General features: G+C 49.0%; 4 protein-coding genes across 4 annotated transcripts; 3 read left to right on the top strand and 1 right to left on the bottom strand.

The window, feature by feature from the left end:
- Positions 1 to 611: 611 nt before the first annotated feature.
- Positions 612 to 1,628, top strand: LOC136534093 (peroxidase 3-like). The gene has a single exon (XM_066526569.1). It carries the CDS (start codon positions 612 to 614, stop codon positions 1,626 to 1,628), a length of 1,017 nt encoding a protein of 338 aa, XP_066382666.1.
- Positions 1,629 to 5,462: 3,834 nt separating this feature from the next.
- LOC136534100 (mavicyanin-like) lies at positions 5,463 to 6,712 on the top strand. The gene is made up of 2 exons (XM_066526577.1): positions 5,463 to 5,928; positions 6,047 to 6,712. The coding sequence occupies exons 1-2, from the start codon at positions 5,757 to 5,759 to the stop codon at positions 6,493 to 6,495; spliced, it is 621 nt and encodes a 206-aa protein (XP_066382674.1). The 5' UTR covers positions 5,463 to 5,756; the 3' UTR covers positions 6,496 to 6,712.
- A 3,240-nt stretch (positions 6,713 to 9,952) lies between these two features.
- On the bottom strand, positions 9,953 to 10,796 carry LOC136534089 (classical arabinogalactan protein 9-like). The gene has a single exon (XM_066526566.1). The coding sequence runs from the start codon at positions 10,654 to 10,656 to the stop codon at positions 10,102 to 10,104; it is 555 nt and encodes a 184-aa protein (XP_066382663.1). The 5' UTR covers positions 10,657 to 10,796; the 3' UTR covers positions 9,953 to 10,101.
- A 3,681-nt stretch (positions 10,797 to 14,477) lies between these two features.
- On the top strand, positions 14,478 to 15,713 carry LOC136534099 (mavicyanin-like). Its single transcript, XM_066526576.1, has 2 exons — positions 14,478 to 14,937; positions 15,052 to 15,713. The coding sequence occupies exons 1-2, from the start codon at positions 14,766 to 14,768 to the stop codon at positions 15,498 to 15,500; spliced, it is 621 nt and encodes a 206-aa protein (XP_066382673.1). The 5' UTR covers positions 14,478 to 14,765; the 3' UTR covers positions 15,501 to 15,713.
- Positions 15,714 to 19,929: the final 4,216 nt, after the last annotated feature.

Below are 19,929 nucleotides of genomic sequence, written 5' to 3'. Positions count from 1 at the left end.
AACAAGACACTGCACGCACGCAAAAGGAACACGCAATTCAATCCTTTGTCCGGCGGGCAAGAATAAAGCGAGAACATGCATGGAACACAGGAAGAAGAAGAAGAGTTATCCAGAATAACAAGCGAGATTTAATCATTGGCAATAATTTGTGTGTGGCCACTACTAGTGTTTAGGAAATAGTACGTATACTCCTCACAATTACAAGTCCTAGAGTCCGTTTGTTGGGCACATGGCAATGGCCTGCACGTCGTCGACGACGGTGCCGGTGGTGGTGCCGACCATGAACTGCGCGCATATCCAGCAAGCTAAGGTCAACGCGGCTGCCACCGCGGACGAATCAACATTCTTCTTCTTCTTCTTCATTCCCTGTTCGATTCGAGCTTGATCTCTCGCACGTCTCGGCCCACGTTTCTGTTCTTTATTTCTTAAACAAATAAGATCATCATCCTTTCAATCCTTGTTCTTGTTACCCACTAGCGTGTTTCATCGAAATGTGGCCTAGCCTATAAATACATTATACATACATAGTGTTAGCCTTGTACTTGTACCTCGCCGTCGCCATACAAGCATCAAGCAGTCCATCAACCTAGCAGCCGGCCACGACGCCCGCCATGGCCTCCTCCAGCCTGTCGTCGTCGTCGTCCTTGTTCCGCAGGCTGGCGGTGCTCCAGCTCGCGGTGGCGGCGACCCTGATCCTAACCCTGGGCGGCGCGCAGGCGCAGCTGCAGTACGACTACTACAACGAGACGTGCCCGGGGGTGGAGGACCTGGTGCGCGAGGCGCTGCTGGCCAAGTTCGCCGACGACATGACGCTCCCGGCGAGCCTGCTCCGCCTGCACTTCCACGACTGCTTCGCCGCCGGGTGCGACGCCACCATCATGCTCAAGTCCCACAACGGCACGGCGCAGCGGGACGCGGACCCGAACGCCACGGTGCGCGGGTACGAGGCCATCGAGGACGTGAAGGCCAAGGTGGAGGAGTCCTGCCCGCTCACCGTCTCCTGCGCCGACATCATGGCCATGGCCGCGCGCGACGCCGTCAACTTCACCAGGGGACCCGCGTACCAGGTGGAGACCGGCCGGCGCGACGGCAACGTGTCCCGGAAGGAGGACGCGGAGCGGTCCCTGCCCCCCGCCGACGGCAACGTCACCGTCCTCACGGGGTACTTCGCCGCGCAGAACCTCAGCATGAAGGACATGACCGTGCTCTCCGCCGCGCACACCATCGGCGTCGCGCACTGCTCGTCGTTCTCCAACCGCCTGTACAACTACACCGGCGCCGGCGACCAGGACCCGGCGCTGGACCCGGAGTACGCCAAGAACCTGACGGCGGTGTGCACGCCGGAGCACATGGCCAGCGTGCAGACGCTGGACCAGGTGTCGCCGACCACCTTCGACACGGGCTACTTCCAGTCCGTGTACAACCACCGGGCACTGCTGGCATCGGACGCCGCGCTGCTGGAAGACAGCTTCACCGCGCCCTACGTGACGCTCATGGCAACCAACGCCTCCTACGCCCCGGCCTTCTTCCAGGACTTCAGCGTCTCCATGCTCAAAATGGGAAGGATCGCCGTGCGCACCGGCACCGACGGCGAGATCAGGGCCACATGCGCCATCTACGTCGACTGATATGATGACCGTCGCGTGTTGCATGCATGGCAATGTGGCAGGCTGATCTCTGAGATTTTTCATTCCATTATATTCTCCTAGCTTCTTCCGGCTCTCTCACTTTTCTTTCTTCTTCATTCAAGTTCGATGTTGCCCTTTCATGTCGATCAGTCCTTCAATGGCTTCATTACATTTTGATGAAACATCGAATTGGCTCGATGGTTCATTGCTTGTTATTTGTGGTAAAAGAAAACAATTTTTGTAATTAACTTATTTACATGATGACCCTTATTCTGAACTTTTTCCTCGTTATTTATTATCACCGTCTCTATAATCATGAATTGGGCTACGAGTGTCACCCACGTCGGCTTGACGCAACTGGGCTTCCCTTATAAAAAAAACAAGTGGGCTTGTCAAACTGGTCAAATAGGTTCAGCCCAAAGAAACAAACCATTAGTCACCTTGGGCCTAAAAGGTTTCCAACGGTTGGGCTGCTGGGCCTTTTACATTAAAAACTCTGATCAACAAAGAAAGAAAAAAAAAGGAATGATATTGGGCTTGTTCGTTCTAGGCTCAACCGGTGTCCATATGGAATTGTGAAAGAGAATGGTACCAGCTTGCTCTTGGGCCCAAGCTCAAGCTTGGGTAGCGTGGTTAACGATCTTCAAACAGCTTCCTAATTCCCCTACCTCATTTTTTTATTGACAAATTTTGCTTTAGTCACACACATTGTGATTTTAGGAAGAAGGAAACTTTTATATAGTATACACACTACTTCACATTAAAGTGTATAGCTTCTCCAGGAAGCGCTTCCCAGAGAAGATATACCAAACAAGACCTTTGGGTGTTTCTATGGAGAACATTGATAAACAGGTAGAGCTAAGGAAAAACTAGAACAATTAAGACATCTCCTTTTATTAAAAGGAAATATAACTTGTAGTTGTAGGAGCCTTTCCATCATGTAACGATGCATATAGTTGTTAGTTAGTTTTTTTTTTTTTTTTGTGTGTGTGTGTGTGGTATAACCTTTTCACTAGGACGATTCTAATCTTCAACTTAGCATGGATGGTCACACATATCTTCAATATTGAGACGTATGAGGAGGCACTGTCAATTGCCGGCCGTGTTCCTCGTTTAGTAGTGCATGTACGAAGCATAAATATAATAACCCTTGCCCATGAGCTAATGAGCTAATAATGAGAGTTAGTCGTACTGGTCAATTTTGGAAGAAGCAACGGCACAAACAAATGGTACTATTACTCCTACTAGAGTTTAGGTTAGGGGGGAAGCGTTGGTCAGAATGCACCTCTGCTCGTTGCAATGCAAAGTTATGCACAAGCTGTGGATTGATTGAAAGGCAACGGGTAAGCACATGGGTGGCTGGTGGCTCCAAAGTAAGTAGGAGTAGCTAGTAACCACTCCCACACGCACATAAACAACACATATATCAAAAATTCATAGGCAGGTGTATGCGACGCGTTCGAGTAGGAGCACAATTTTCTCATTTGCATCGATCCACCAGCTAGCCTTGTCATTCATTTGTTAACAACTCTATGATCGACCAGGAATCTTGCGGACCCACGAAAACGCAAACCCCAACGTCTCTGTTTCAGAGTCACACTACTGTGCACGGAAGCCAATGCCAACGCCAATTCTCCATTCTAGACCGTGGCTAAATACAACCCACTGCTGCTAGTTGTATGTTGATTTACAGCCTACTGTCAGCCGGCCCATACAATAATCCACTATTAGAACATAGTACTTTATCATTAAGACATGGTCTACTTTCTTTTCTCATAATATTTTTAGAGCTTGGGCACCAGACCACCGGTTAACTATAGACTTATAATAATCCTCTTCCCTCCCTTGCTCTTCCTCATGGGGATGGCCCCCTCCCAGCCTCTCCCTCCTGCGCATGCTGGCCATGTCCTCCCTTTCACTCCCTCACAGGGGCAGCGTGAGGGCGCAAGGGCCACGCGAGGCGGCTCCCCTCCCGGCGAGCGACGACTTGACCTAGATCTGGGCAAGTGGCGGCGATGAGAGGCCACAAGCAGCCACCAAGGGCCTTGGCCGAAATTTGGGTGAGCGGCGGCACGACCACGCGAGGGAGCGAGCTCGAGCAGCCGTGGCGCGCGGACGCAAGGAGCAACAGGCACAAACAAGGGACCTCGCCGGACCAAATTTTTCACCATCGGCTTTAATCCAGCGGTCATGGACCCCCCCATCACCGCTAAATAACATCACCGACTCAAAAAACCAACGGTGATGGGGGTTTGCGAGCCGACGGTGATAAAGATTTTGGCGTTGTGGCATACAGTGCTCAGATCTAGGAAGCATATTCGTTGATGGAACGTCTCTGACTCTGCCTGTCTCAGAACCAAAGACCATCTCAAAGCGGGATATCCCATCTATGTATGATGTCCTCGTCTTCGAACCAAACACTAGCTTCAACCGAAGGACCACTAAATAGTACCGATTCGGGGGCTTTCATTACTAGTCTCTCTGTTCCAAATTATAGTTTGTTCTAGTTTTTCTTGGAACATTGTTTTTACTATACACCTAGATACAAGCTATATTTAGATACATAATAAAAGCTATGTACGTAGAAAAGCCAGAACGATTTTTAAAATTTGGAACGGAGGGAGTACTAAAGATGTTATGATTATGAAGATATAAAACATTTTCCAATAGTTGGAATGGAATGTTGAGACATGGTGGTCTAGAGTACAACAATAATATGTGTGTGTGTGAGTAACCAAAGTTCAATGTGTCAAACTGTCAATAGATATATGCCTTGACGAAGTGGTATATGCATTTTATTTTGTGTCTCCCGGGGCGGCCGGGATGATGCATGATAGGTGCTCTCCCTTTCCCTGGCTGCAAACGCCTAGCAGCTGCTAAACGGCAATGTGAAGCAACATGCCATCCTATCAACAATCAATGCTTAATTAGAATAGTTTAATTTGTAAGTAAGCTTTCCTTGGTATCCCTATTCCTTAGTGTGTGGAAGCCATGAACACACACAGCGACTATAGTTTGCCGAGCTTTTCGGCCTCCGTCCGAGTCGCCAAACTAAGGTCCTGTTTAGATGCCGAAAAAATTGGCAAAATAACACTGTAGCAGTTTCGTTGTTATTTGGTAATTAGTGTCCAATCATAGTCTAATTAGGCTTAAAAGATTCATCTCGTGGATTTCGTCTAAACTGTGTAATTAGTTTTATTTTTTATTTATATTTAATACTTCCAAAGATTCGATGTGACAAAGAATCTTGAAAATTTTGGCATTTTGGGAGGGAACTAAACGGTACCTAACGTGGAGACGTTACCTGTAAACAATCATCATTTAACTATGCCCAGCTAACCGACGACGGATGGATTAGAATATGTATATACTACTAGTCGCAGCTGATGGATGTACGTGTACGCGGAAGGGCATACTAAATCCATTGTTAATTAAGAAGCACTACTGCTGGTTTGGTTCACATTCACATTATAATCATGCATCTGCACATGGACATCCCTCTTCTTTGCAATGCAAGCCAAGCAAGAAGAAGAATCGAAGAAGAAGAAGAGCATTGCGTGCCCAATTCACTACTTTTTTGCAATAAAATATGGCGGCCGGAAGCTACGTACAGGAGGACAGTTGAGTTGAAGTTGAAGTTGAACCACCAACAGCTAGCAGCGAGCTTAGCTGCAAGCTAGAGGTCAAAAGAATTGCCGCGTCGCGCGCGTCTGTCTGTCCGTGTCCGGTGTCCGGTGTCCGGCCACCAACCCCGGCCGTGAACCATGCATCGGGCATGGCCTGCATGATCTGCCTGTCTCTCTCCCTCCCTGTCAATCAGTCAGTCAGTGAGGCTCCATCAGGCGTAGGCTCTGACGACGACGACGGCCACGCCACCTTGCTGTCCATTGCATGCATCCGGCATTCCCGAGCCCCAGTTTGCTCCATCTATATAAGCGAAAGCGAGGCCACCCAGTGTGCAGGAGCCATCAGTCCATTACCACAAGCTTCAGTTCTCTCTATTGCATTGCGCAGCTCAGGTCGCAGCACAGCCGTTAGCTGCCTCTAGATAGCCAGCCAGCCAGCCAGCCAGATCCGGATCAGGAAGCTAAGAAGAGAAGAAAGAAGATCTCTGGTCAGAGATATATAATGGCAATGGCCAAGGCCGCCATCCTCGCCGTCGCTGCCGTCGCCGCTCTCGCGGTGCAGCTCGCCGCGGCGGCGGACCACCCCGTGGGAGGCGACGGCTCCTGGGACGCCAGCGGCAACGGCTACGACGCCTGGTCCGCCAAGCAGACGTTCAAGCAGGGCGACACCTTGTGTAAGAACACAAAACACACAATATATGCTGCATTTTTCAATTGCCATTGTCAGGCAATACTGCAGTAGCTATATATATATATATATGACGATGCTTCTCGTGCTGGATCTGCCCGCAGCCTTCAAGTTCTTGTCGTCGCACGACGTCACGGAGGTGACCAAGGCCGGCTACGACGCCTGCTCGGGCGCCAACCCCGTCAAGTCCTACACCAGCGGGAGCGCCACCGTGAAGCTCTCCGCGCCAGGCAAGCGCTACTTCATCTGCAGCATTCCCGGCCACTGCGCCGCGGGCATGAAGCTCGAGGTCACCGTCGCCGCCGCCGCGGCCACCGCGCCGGCGCCCGCCAAGACGACCAAGCCCCGCCACAAGAGGAGCGTCGCCCCGACCCCGGCCCCGTCCGCGCCGGCTCCCGACGCCGCCGCTACGTCCACCGACGGCGAGCTGCCCAACGTGTCCTCGCCCACCGCCGCACCGTCGCCCAAGTCGTCGTCTGGCGCCGCCACGCTCGCAAGCAAGGCGGTCGTGGGGCTCGCCGTCGCCGTCGCCGTGGCCGCCTTGGCCATGTGAGAGCGGGTCGTGACATGCATGATTTTTGCAGATAAATATATACAGCCATTCATTATTGCATTGTGCGGCGCACCGACAGTTTGTTGCTGAGAAGTTCGCCGTTTTTTTGTTGTTTTGCCTTTTGATTCGATTATTATACTGCTACTACTTTATTTATTAGTGTATAATATGTATTCGTTGTCACTGTTGATCGAATAATTTAATCATTATTCTTCCAAGTTCCAACACATTTGGTATTTGGTGAACACGACCTGTTTTAAAGGTCTGAATCACGATACGTTCGGTTGTTCTTATTCAGAAGTGCTTTTCAACAGTTATTATGGAACAGTACTTTTCTCTCCCAACGTTTCAGCATAATCCAAATTTTAGCATCAGCGAACATATATTACTGGTACCAAACAATTTTTTGTAGCACTGTCTGACAGTTGGTGTGATATGTTAACAGGCTCAATCACAGAGCGCTTATTCGTGTTCAACGATCCAGAAATGCATCAGGATTCCTCGAGGACAGCGCTATATGAATTGACTTAGGAGTAGTTTGTTTCCTTGGTAGCCCATTTTTATTACGGACTAAACCTAATTCCCCCGCTTCAAACTTCAAAGGGGTTGTTGTTTTAGTTCTCTCTTCGTAAATACTGTTGTTTTAGGTTTGTGTAAAGCCAAAGATTTCCATCGTTGACTGTCAATTTATAGAAATTCATATAATATAACATAAATAAGATTTACTATGAGAAATAGTTTTATAATACTTCACTCAAAAAAATATTCAGAGGGAACCGAAGGAATTGACGAGTGGACTCGGCAGGCTTTTGATTTGGTGCACGTCGTCTACACATGGAGCCCGCTTTGGCAGCACGGAACCGAAGGTGGCCTGGCCTGCCATCATTTGGCGCGAGAGCGAGAACGAAGGGGAGTTGGAGAAGGTCCAATCCAAGCCGTCGGTGGTCAAAGCAGTTGCCGCGCCCGTCCCGCCCGGCGCGGCATGAAGCTCGAGGTCACCGTCACCGTGGCCGCGGTCACCGCGCCCGCGCCGGCCAGGAGCCAGCCCCGGCACCAGATGAGGAGCGTCGCCCCCACCCCGGCCGGCGCCTACCATGGCAGCACCGGAGCCTTGTCCCGTGCCGTCGTCCACCGACGACATGCCCACCGCCTCCACGCCCACGGCTGCGCCGGCCGGTCCTGAGATCATCTGGTGCGATGAGCATTCGCTTGTTCGAGAACAAGGTTGGCTTGACGCTCGCCGTCGGGATGGCCTTGACCATCTGAGAGATCCAGCCATGCATGGTTGACTCTACTCATCTGTTAACTGCTGATGGGATGAATCTATCCTCACTCTTTCAGCGTTAATTGGGTACGTTCTGCTTACTAACTGATGCTTGGCCATTTGGCATTGCTGAGTTCAGAGAAGCAGAGCTCAGCTGACAGCTAGTCCAAACACAAAACAGGCAGCATGCGCCTATAGTTTTGCACAGCACAGAGAAAGCTACCTGAACCCGAAGAAACGACACTATGCCCTCCTGTCCTTGTCCTCACGTGTTCGGTTCAGTTCGCTTAGTTCGATGTGGTGTAGCAAGCCTATTGCTCTGTTTCTTTTCCCCCTAAGGCCACGTTCGGTTGCAAATGAATCCGAGAGGATTGAGGCCCTGTTCGGTTGTCCTGGAATGGGACGTTCCAAGCCACGAAATCTTCCATGCTAGTACAAATTAGTGAAGAAACTGATTCGCTGGGAATCCTTCTGATGCAGCCGATCGGGGCCTGAAGGGGATTGAGGTGGTTTAAATCCCTAGAAAGTCAAAATCCCTCCTAATCCCTCTCGATCCCCTCTAACCCCGTGGAATGGGGGCCTAAAGATGACAAAGGCACAATCATGGACTTGGTATGTGGCGACAGGTAAGGTGATACTATTATAACAGAGAGCTGCGGTAGCTTTTCTTCTTTCAGAGGGAGAAAAGAAAACTTCATCCTGATTCCCTACATCTCAGCATATCCCTGACCCTGGCTGCTTACTTTCTTCTGATTCAACCTTTTTCCAAGGTAAAGGGCATGTGACAATAGAGCATCATTCTGAGTGAAGAAGAAACATAGACCATGGAGGAACATGAGAAGAATATGCGACAAGAGCATCAGTCACCCTTTTGCACCTTGCAGCAGTAGCTTTGTTGGTAAAAAACTAAACTTCTTAATGGTTCTCGCATATTCTGAGTGAAGAAGAAACAGAGACCATGGAGGAAGACGAGAAGAATGAGCTGCTGTCTGCTGCCAAGCTCAGCACAGGTGTTTCTCCTGAAAAGGACTGGAGCTCTTCTCCTGTAATAATTTTCACTCTTGTTCTAATAATGAAAGGAGCTCATATCCATATTTTCATTTAATATAGTGTCATCTTGCAAATATTTGTTGATATCAAAAGAGTTATCATATTATTTTTTCATCTTTTCAAAATTTTCATTCATTTCTGCTCTAACTTCTTTTAGGATTTCTACCTCTTTCTTCCATTGAGGGTATATATTGCAGAACCTTTCTTCTAATTTCTGAGTAATGGATTCTTTTTGTACTACAGGTGCTGCTGAGCTCTTTTAGGTAAATGATGATGAGCTGCTGTTTCACAAAAGTGGAATGGAATCTAGTGGCTGCCATGCATTTCTTCAGGCATTGCAGGTACTCCTAGTCTCCTACACATGTTCATGCTACTGCATTCTTGATTAAAAAAAATGGAAGTGATTGAGTGATCTGTAGTAGCTCTGTGGATGATCATACTTGCATATTGCACTGTGCACAATTCTCCAAAAATCATGCCACTGCATTCTTAACCTTTTATTAAAAAACAACTGGGAGTGATGGAGTGATCTGTAGCTCCGTGGATGTTGAAACGTCACTCTGCACAATTCTCCAAAACTACCTCTGCTATTACGAAAATCATGGATACTTGTACCAAAGTACTCCTATAGCAGAATATTTCTGGGCAAGTGGGCAGCTCCTCTTCTCTTGTTTCTTTCTTTAGCTGTTCTCTTATTTCTTTTGCTGCAAGTGGAGGCGCTAGAGACCAAATTAGAGAAGCACCGCTGTCATGTGTGCTTTGTTAGATGCAGAGTGGTGGGTAGATCTGTGGAGCCGAGGAATCTTATCTCTCAGTCACTCTCATCTCATACAGCACAACCCAAGGTGGTCAACAACAGGTCATGGCCATTGACGCATGCTTCTGGTGCTGTCAGACAGACTCTCTCCATGAGACCATGACCAGACCAGACTAGACTCCATGGTTAATTCATGTCAATCCAGTCGACATGCAGGTGTGAAAAGCAGTGATGCTACAAACTGAATTTCCCCGAGAAACACTAAAGATTTGTCTCTCAGCAAAGAATGTAGATTCTGCACATTGAAACAAAATGCAAAGAACAGAAGAGATTTTTGGACAAGAGAGACGCGCGCAGACTGATTTTGTGAGATCCTGACGGTGATCGATGGAAATTCAACAAAATTGCAACTGAATTATCAGACAAACTGAACAAGCACAAGCAGTGAGTACATCAACGGCAGCTAACTCCTCTAACAAATCCACCTCTCCCTCTGTGCCGCAGGTCTGCCCTGCTCGTCGGCATGGAGGATGAGTCAAGACGCCGTTGGGCTGGGCGCCTCTGGGGCGGCCGGCGGCGCATGAGGCGACGGCAACGCAGGTGGTGTTGGAGGCGGCGGCAGAAGGTCCGGCGGTGACAACGCGAGTGCGGGTGGGGGCGACGCGATCTCTGCCGGCGGGGGTGGCACGACTGGTGCCGGCGGCGGCAACTGCTGCTGGGGAGGTGGGAGCACGGGCACCGGCGGCGGCGACAGAGGGGTCTCGGGCACAGGCATCGGCTGCGAGGGCGGCGGCGGCGGCGGCCAGGTTGCGGCGTCCGGGGAGGGAAAGGTGGGATTTTGCGCGGCCGTGGGCGGTGGGCGGGCGGCCGTGGCGGCGGCGGGCTGCTGGACGGCGGGGTCGGTGTCGGGCAGGACGGGCTGGCACGCGTCGGCGGCGGCGCACGCGGATGGGGCGGAGTTGGAGCTGGACTTGGCGGCGGCGCGGTGGAGGACGGCGCGGAAGGCGAGGACGACGCCGACGACGGCGAGAGCGGCCAAGAGGGCGAGGAAGATCTTGGTGGCCTTGCCCACGTAGCAGCCGCCCCGCATGGCCGCTGCCGCTCTGCTCTGCTTCTCAGCCGTCCGACACTCCGACTCGACGCCTTGGTGGTGGCTGCCTGGGAAGCTGATTGCTCTCGCTCTCAGGCTCTCAGCAGTGGAGGTGGAGTTACTCGTGTCACACAAGACCGGCTGGTGGTGATCGACTGTGCGGTCCAGATTGGATCACACACACAGTGGCAGAGGCCCTTCGTCGGTCGTCGCCATTAACGCACGAGACCTGCCATTGACGCATGGCCCATGGTGGATTGACCTTGTGCTTCACAAGGAAAACGTAGGAATGCTACTGCTGGCTATACTACCGGTACTCCCTCCGTTTAAGTCGTAGTTTAGTATCACAAGTTCGATTAATTATAAATAAAAGAATATTAATATTTATAATATCAAATAAATACCATTAGGTTCATTATAAAATATATTTTCTTAATAAATTAATTTGAAGTTATAAATATAAATAGTATTCACTAAAAATCTGATCAAACATAAATTACTTTTGCCAGGCATGTTTTATTGGAGAGAGTACCTCCTGCGAGAGAGGCACAGGAAATGAGCACCGAAAAAAGGGAGAGAAATTCAGTAATAAATAAATGATTACTACTTGTAGTACAACCATAACCATAGTAGTACTCCGCGTGCATTGTCCAGCGTCCCCAGAGTCTGCCTACCTGAGTGCTTTGACTTAAGGCCTGTTTAGATGCAAAATTTTTTTGGCTTTTTGGCTACTGTAGTACTTTCGTTTGTATTTGACAAAAATTGTTTAATTATGAACTATTTAGGCTTAAAAGATTCATCTCGCTAATTACGGGAAAACTGTGCAATTAGTTATTCTTTTTACCTACATTTAGTGCTCCATACATGTGCCGCAAGATTTGATGTGACGAGGAATCTTGAAAAATTTTGGATTTTGGGTGGGATCTAAACAGGGCCTTAGCCACCGTAGTTTGGTCTCTGACGGATGCTTTACTGTTATTGGCTTTGATCCCCTTTCCGGCAGATGATTTGCTGCCATGCTGGTGTGGGACTCTCACTTTCCGGATACTTTGCCGCTGTCACTGTCTTGGGCCCCCTCTCTAGCAGATACTTTGCTGCCGAGTATGTGTGGGCCTCTCACCTAACGGATGCTTTGCCGCCAGGGTTGCTCGGGCGGATGCTTTGCCACCGTGGCCTAGTCTGCAGGCAACTTTTGCGTTGATGTATCTTCTTGCATTTTATGGCTAGTAGGGTTTTGGGGTTGTGGGTTCTTCCTCTTCGCCATTGTTCCTCTCTTTTATGTGTTGGGGTCACTTCCCTACTTGGTAGTCTCTGGATTACTTGGGTTGGTTGTAACCATTTAAACTCTACTTCTTCTTAATGAAAAATTTATCACAAGGACACGATCGAGAAAAAAATAGTTTTCTCTAGAGAGAGAAGGAGTGGGTGAACAAAAGGTTCAGTTTTGTTTGAAGCTCTAGATATTCTGGGGTCCAATACTCCTATTATAATTTATCCCACTTTTTTGACAGAATATACTTTATCCCACTTATAAAAACGATATTTAGAATGTTTTCAAAACTTTCAAAGACACTACTAAGTTTCAAATGTTTGATTTAAAGAAAATCGTTGGTCGTGTCGACGCGCCGATATCACCTAAACTGCTAGTTGAATGTTCATTTACAGCCTGCTATCAGCCGGCCCATACAGTAATCCACTATTAGAACATACTTTATCATTAAGACATGGTCTACTTTCTTTTCTCATAGAGCTTGTGCACCAGTTAGCTATAAACTTATAATAATCCTCTTCCCTATTATATTTTCCTCCCTTGCTCTTCCTCATGGGGATGGCCCCTTCCCCACCCTCTCCCTCCTGTGCATGCTGGCCAGGTCCTCCCTTTCACTCCCTCACAGGGGCAGCGTGAGGGCGCAAGGGCCACGCGAGGCGGCTCCCCTCCCGGCGAGCGACGACTTGACCTAGATCTGGGCAAGTGGCGGCGATGAGAGGCCACAAGCAGCCACCAAGGGCCTTGGCCGAAATTTGGGTGAGCGGCGGCACGACCACGCGAGGGAGCGAGCTCGAGCAGCCATGGCGCGCGGACGCAAGGAACTAACAAGGGACCTCGCCGGACCAAATTTTTCACCATCGGCTTTAATCCAGCGGTCATGCCCCCCCCCCCCTCCCTCACCCACCGCTAAATAACATCACCGACTCGAAAAACCAACGGTGATGGGGGGTTTGCGAGCCGACGGTGATAAAGATTTTGGTGTTGTGGCATACAGTGCTTAGATCTAGGAAGCATATTCGTTGATGGAACGTCTGTGACTCTGCCTGTCTCAGAACCAAAGACCATCTCAAAGCGGGATATCCCACCTATGTATGATGTCCTCGTCTTCGAACCAAACACTAGCTTCAACCGAAGGACCACTAGATAGTACTGATTCGGGGGCTTTCATTACTACTCTCTCTGTTCCAAATTATAGTTTGCTCTAGTTTTTATTGGAACATTGTTTTTACTATACACCTAGATACAAGCTATATTTAGATACATAATAAAAGCTATGTACGTAGAAAAGCCAGAACGATTTTTAAAATTTGGAACGGAGGGAGTACTAAAGATGTTATGATTATGAAGATATAAAACATTTTCCAATAGTTGGAATGGAATGTTGAGACATGGTGGTCTAGAGTACAACAATAATATGTGTGTGTGTGTGAGTAACCAAAGTTCAATGTGTCAAACTGTCAATAGATATATGCCTTGACGAAGTGGTATATGCATTTTATTTTGTGTCTCCCGGGGCGGCCGGGATGATGCATGATAGGTGCTCTCCCTTTCCCTGGCTGCAAACGCCTAGCAGCTGCTAAACGGCAATGTGAAGCAACATGCCATCCTATCAACAATCAATGCTTAATTAGAATAGTTTAATTTGTAAGTAAGCTTTCCTTGGTATCCCTATTCCTTAGTGTGTGGAAGCCATGAACACACACAGCGACTATAGTTTGCCGAGCTTTTCGGCCTCCGTCCGAGTCGCCAAACTAAGGGCCTGTTTAGATGCCGAAAAATTTGGCAAAATGACACTGTAGCAGTTTCGTTGTTATTTGGTAATTAGTGTCCAATCATAGTCTAATTAGGCTTAAAAGATTCATCTCGTGGATTTCGTCTAAACTGTGTAATTAGTTTTATTTTTTATTTATATTTAATACTTCATGTATGCGTCCAAAGATTCGATGTGACGGAGAATCTTGAAAATTTTGGCATTTTGGGAGGAAACTAAACGGTACCTAACGTGGAGACGTTACCTGTAAACAATCATCATTTAACTATGCCCAGCTAACCGACGACGGATGGATTAGAATATGTATATACTACTAGTCGCAGCTGATGGATGTACGTGTACGCGGAAGGGCATACTAAATCCATTGTTAATTAAGAAGCACTACTGTTGGTTTGGTTCACATTCACATTATAATCATGCATCTGCACATGGACATCCCTCTTCTTTGCAATGCAAGCCAAGCAAGAAGAAGAATCGAAGAAGAAGAAGAGCATTGCGTGCCCAATTCACTACTTTTTTGCAATAAAATATGGCGGCCGGAAGCTACGTACAGGAGGACAGTTGAGTTGAAGTTGAAGTTGAACCACCAACAGCTAGCAGCGAGCTTAGCTGCAAGCTAGAGGTCAAAAGAATTGCCGCGTCGCGCGCGTCTGTCTGTCCGTGTCCGGTGTCCGGTGTCCGGCCACCAACCCCGGCCGTGAACCATGCATCGGGCATGGCCTGCATGATCTGCCTGTCTCTCTCCCTCCCTGTCAATCAGTCAGTCAGTGAGGCTCCATCAGGCGTAGGCTCTGACGACGACGACGGCCACGCCACCTTGCTGTCCATTGCATGCATCCGGCATTCCCGAGCCCCAGTTTGCTCCATCTATATAAGCGAAAGCGAGGCCACCCAGTGTGCAGGAGCCATCAGTCCATTACCACAAGCTTCAGTTCTCTCTATTGCATTGCGCAGCTCAGGTCGCAGCACAGCCGTTAGCTGCCTCTAGATAGCCAGCCAGCCAGCCAGCCAGATCCGGATCAGGAAGCTAAGAAGAGAAGAAAGAAGATCTCTGGTCAGAGATATATAATGGCAATGGCCAAGGCCGCCATCCTCGCCGTCGCTGCCGTCGCCGCTCTCTCGGTGCAGCTCGCCGCGGCGGCGGACCACCCCGTGGGAGGCGACGGCTCCTGGGACGCCAGCGGCAACGGCTACGACGCCTGGTCCGCCAAGCAGACGTTCAAGCAGGGCGACACCTTGTGTAAGAACACAAAACACACAATATATGCTGCATTTTTCAATTGCCATTGTCAGGCAATACTGCAGTAGCAATATATATATATGACGATGCTTCTCGTGCTGGATCTGCCCGCAGCCTTCAAGTTCTCGTCGTCGCACGACGTCACGGAGGTGACCAAGGCCGGCTACGACGCCTGCTCGGGCGCCAACCCCGTCAAGTCCTACACCAGCGGGAGCGCCACCGTGAAGCTCTCCGCGCCAGGCAAGCGCTACTTCATCTGCAGCATTCCCGGCCACTGCGCCGCGGGCATGAAGCTCGAGGTCACCGTCGCCGCCGCCGCGGCCACCGCGCCGGCGCCCGCCAAGACGACCAAGCCCCGCCACAAGAGGAGCGTCGCCCCGACCCCGGCCCCGGCCGCGCCGGCTCCCGACGCCGCCGCCACGTCCACCGACGGCGAGCTGCCCAACGTGTCCTCGCCCACCGCCGCAGCGTCGCCCAAGTCGTCGTCTGGCGCCGCCACGCTCGCAGGCAAGGCTGTCGTGGGGCTCGCCGTCGCCGTCGCCGTGGCCGCCTTGGCCATGTGAGAGCGGGTCGTGACATGCATGATTTTTGCAGATAAATATATACAGCCATTCATTATTGCATTGTGCGGCGCACCGACAGTTTGTTGCTGAGAAGTTCGCCGTTTTTTTTTTGTTGTTTTGCCTTTTGATTCGATTATTATACTGCTACTACTTTATTTATTAGTGTATAATATGTATTCGTTGTCACTGTTGATCGAATAATTTAATCATTATTCTTCCGAGTTCCAGCACATTTGGTATTTGGTGAACACAACCTGTTTTAAAGGCCTGAGGCCTTGTTTTTCTTTCGTTTATATTTGGCAATTAGTATTCAATCATGGACTAATTAGGCTCAAAACGTTCGTCTCGTGATTTCCAACCAAATTATGTAATTAGTTTTTTTCGTCTATATTTAATGCTTCATGCACGTATCGCAAGATTCGATGTGATGGCTACTGTAGCACTTTTTGGAAAAAGTTTTTGGAACTAAACCAGGCCTGAATCACGATATGTTCGCCTGAGCTTATTCAGAACTACTTTTCAGTTATGGAACAATATTTTTCTCTCACAACGTTTCAGCATAAACATCAGCATAAGCCAAATTTCAGTATCAGCAAACAGATATTACTGGTACCAAACAATTTTTGTAGCACTGTCTGACAGTTGGTGTGATATGTTAACAGGCTCAATCACAGAGCGCTTATTCGTGTTCAACGATCCAGAAATGCATCAGGATTCCTCGAGGACAGCGCTATATGAATTGACTTAGGAGTAGTTTGTTTCCTTGGTAGCCCATTTTTATTACGGACTAAACCTAATTCCCCCGCTTCAAACTTCAAAGGGGTTGTTGTTTTAGTTCTCTCTTCGTAAATACTGCTGTTTTAGGTTTGTGTAAAGCCAAAGATTTCCATCGTTGACTGTCAATTTATAGAAATTCATATAATATAACATAAATAAGATTTACTATGAGAAATAGTTTTATAATACTTCACTCAAAAAAATATTCAGAGGGAACCGAAGGAATTGACGAGTGGACTCGGCAGGCTTATGATTTGGTGCACGTCGTCTACACATGGAGCCCGCTTTGGCAGCACGGAACCGAAGGTGGCCTGGCCTGCCATCATTTGGCGCGAGAGCGAGAATGAAGGGGAGTTGGAGAAGGTCCAATCCAAGCCGTCGGTGGTCAAAGCAGTTGCGGCCCGGCATGAAGCTCGAGGTATAAATTTCCAAATGGGCCGCGCGAAACGGGCTGGCACAAGGCCGGTGCGAAAAAGCACGGCCCTAGCCCGGTATAGCCCAGCCTCGCCCGTGCCCGTGCCTGGGCTAAAAGGTTGGCCCGTAGTGCCGGCCCAGGCACGGCTCGCAGCCATCGGATCGCGGAGGCGGGGCGTGAGCCGTTGGATCGTTGGGCGGCCGGGGGTCCGGTATATAAGCCGCCCGATGCGTCCGCTCTCCCCACTCCCCTCACTCGTAACCCTAGCCTCTCGACCTCTCCTCTCCGGCTCTCCCCGCTCACTCTGTCGCTCGCCCGCTCCTCGCCGCACTCGTAACCCTAGCTCCTCGCCTGCTCGCCGCTCTTCGCCACACTCGTAACCTAGGCTCCTCGACGTTGTCACCATGGAGTCTTCTGCGCGGGTAAGGGGCCAGTTCCGGTGGCCGGTGGTTCCCTCTTCTCCCTCTCCGCCCTCAATCTCCCTCTTCTCCCTCAGATTCGGTGGTTCCCGCCCTCAATCTCCATCTATTCCCTTATTCTTCATCCGGTGGTTCCTACCCTCAAGAATATTTGGGTTCTGATCTGTTTTTGTATCAACGATGTGCTTGTCATATTATTAACCTGATTGTGAAAGAAGCACTGGTTGATGTGAATCCTCTCATTGAGGATTTTAGAACATCAATCTCTTTTATGAACTCCTCTAATCAAAGAATTACTGCATACAAGAGTTATTGCATTGCTAGTGGTGTTAGACCTAGAAAATTTGAATTAGACATGGATGTTAGATGGAACTCTACCTGCCTAATGCTTAAGCACTTGCTGCCTCACAAGAGTACTTTCAGTATTTTCATTGAGGCCAATTACCCTAGAGGTTCAGGTAGTGGTTTCCTTTTAACTGATGATCACTAGGCTATGGCAAATAAAATCTTGAAATTTTTTGAACTGTTCTATGACTAAACTATTGATTTGTCTGGTGTTTACTATCCTACTTCTCCACTTATGATTCATCATCTTGTTAAGATTGCTATATACCTGTATAGGTATCAACATGATGAACATCTAAGATCTATTATCCAACCTATGATTAACAAATACAATAAGTACTGGAAGAACATACCTGATCTTTATTCTATTGTATTTATATTGGATCCAAGAGCTAAAATTAAGGGATTTACCAAAGTGCTTAGGAAGTTATATTCTCTTTTTAATATTGACTACACTAATAAGTTGCTGGACACCAGAGGTCTTCTGTTTAAAATGTATAACAGGTATGATGTAATGTATGGCTCTAATAGGCTGAAAAGGGTTGTTCCTCCATCCCTGTCTGGTAAGAAAAGAACAGCTTGGGCTGAAATTTATGATGATGAGGAGTTGGATGTTGGAGCTGGCTGTTCTTCTCTCCCTTCTAGTCTTGATCATTCTAGGAGTGTTTCTGCCACTTTCTTGCTGTAGGCAGCAACTGCTAGTTCTAACTCTAGTGAACTTGCATCCTACTTAGACTGTGACACAGTAAGCCAGTTGGATGATAAGTTTGACATCATGCAGTGGTGGCATGAGCACAAGCTTACTTATTCAGTACTTTATGTTCTTGCTAAAGACATTTTGACAGTGCATGTGTCAACCATTTCTTCAGAGTCTACTTTTAGCTTAATTGGCAGGATCATCGAGAAGCGGTGGCGGAGGCTGAACCCTGAAACTGTAGAGGCACTTACCTGCATCAAGGATTGGGAGAATGCTGAGACAAGACTGCAGCACATGGTGGAGGACAAGGAGCTGAAAGAGGCCTTTGCTAGTCTTTATCTTGATATCGACTAGTTCACTTCCCATTTATGTAATGGTTCTGTAATAACTGAGACTTGGACCTGTAGTGATGGATGTAATGAACAATTAATCTAGGTGTTGGCTGTACTATTTTCCTGTTTAGGGTTTCTCATAAAGGTGAGTTTTACCTAAACAGGTTTTTAATGAGGTAGTCATTGCACAACTCCTACTTAAATTAGTTTTAGTTTCAAAAGTTCGTGTTCTTTGCTGTGATGTGTTCTGATCTGTTTTTGATCTTTTGTGAACTTAGTCATTTTAGATCTCTTTGAATTGCTGTGCTGAGTTCATTGAGGGGTTTTGCCAGTTTAGTGCTTGGGCCGACACGGGCATGCTGAGCCTGGAGTCGGCATGACACGACACAGCACGCCCCAAGAATAATAGTGTCGTGCCTGGACCTGGAATCGGACACGGTGGCACAACACGGCACGGCACGGTTCATCAGCCGTGCTAGCGTACCGTGCCCAGACGTGCCGTGCCGACGTTTGGAAAACTATAGCTCGAGGTCACCGTCACCGTGGCCGCGGTCACCGCGCCAGCGCCGGCCAGGAGCAAGCCCCGGCACCAGATGAGGAGCGTCGCCCCCACCCCGGCCGGCGCCTACCATGGCAGCACCGGAGCCTTGTCCCGTGCCGTCGTCCACCGACGACATGCCCACCGCCTCCACGCCCACGGGCCACGGCTGCGCCGGCCGGCCCTGAGATCGTCTGGTGCGATGAGCATTCGCTTGTTCGAGAACAAGGTTGGCTTGACGCTCGCCGTCGGGATGGCCTTGACCATCTGAGAGATCCAGCCATGCATGGTTGACTCTACTCATCTGTTCACTGCTGATGGGATGAATCTATCCTCACTCTTTCAGCGTTAATTGGGTACGTTCTGCTTACTAACTGATGCTTGGCCATTTGGCATTGCTGAGTTCAGAGAAGCAGAGCTCAGCTGACAGCTAGTCCAAACACAAAACAGGCAGCATGCGCCTATAGTTTTGCACAGCACAGAGAAAGCTACCTGAACCCGAAGAAACGACACTATGCCCTCCTGTCCTTGTCCTCACGTGTTCGGTTCAGTTCGCTTAGTTCGATGTGGTGTAGCAAGCCTATTGCTCTGTTTCTTTTCCCCCTAAGGCCACGTTCGGTTGCAAATGAATCCGAGAGGATTGAGGCCCTGTTCGGTTGTCCTGGAATGGGACGTTCCAAGCCACGAAATCTTCCATGCTAGTACAAATTAGTGAAGAAACTGATTCGCTGGGAATCCTTCTGATGCAGCCGATCGGGGCCTGAAGGGGATTGAGGTGGTTTAAATCCCTAGAAAGTCAAAATCCCTCCTAATCCCTCTCGATCCCCTCTAACCCCGTGGAATGGGGGCCTAAAGATGACAAAGGCACAATCATGGACTTGGTATGTGGCGACAGGTAAGGTGATA

This window comes from Miscanthus floridulus, unplaced genomic scaffold, assembly GCF_019320115.1.
Source record: "Miscanthus floridulus cultivar M001 unplaced genomic scaffold, ASM1932011v1 os_1486_1_2, whole genome shotgun sequence".
In the NCBI taxonomy this organism is placed as follows: Eukaryota; Viridiplantae; Streptophyta; class Magnoliopsida; order Poales; family Poaceae; genus Miscanthus; species Miscanthus floridulus.
The sequence above is the reverse complement of the archived record's forward strand: the minus strand, read 5'-3'. Positions and strand labels throughout refer to the sequence as shown.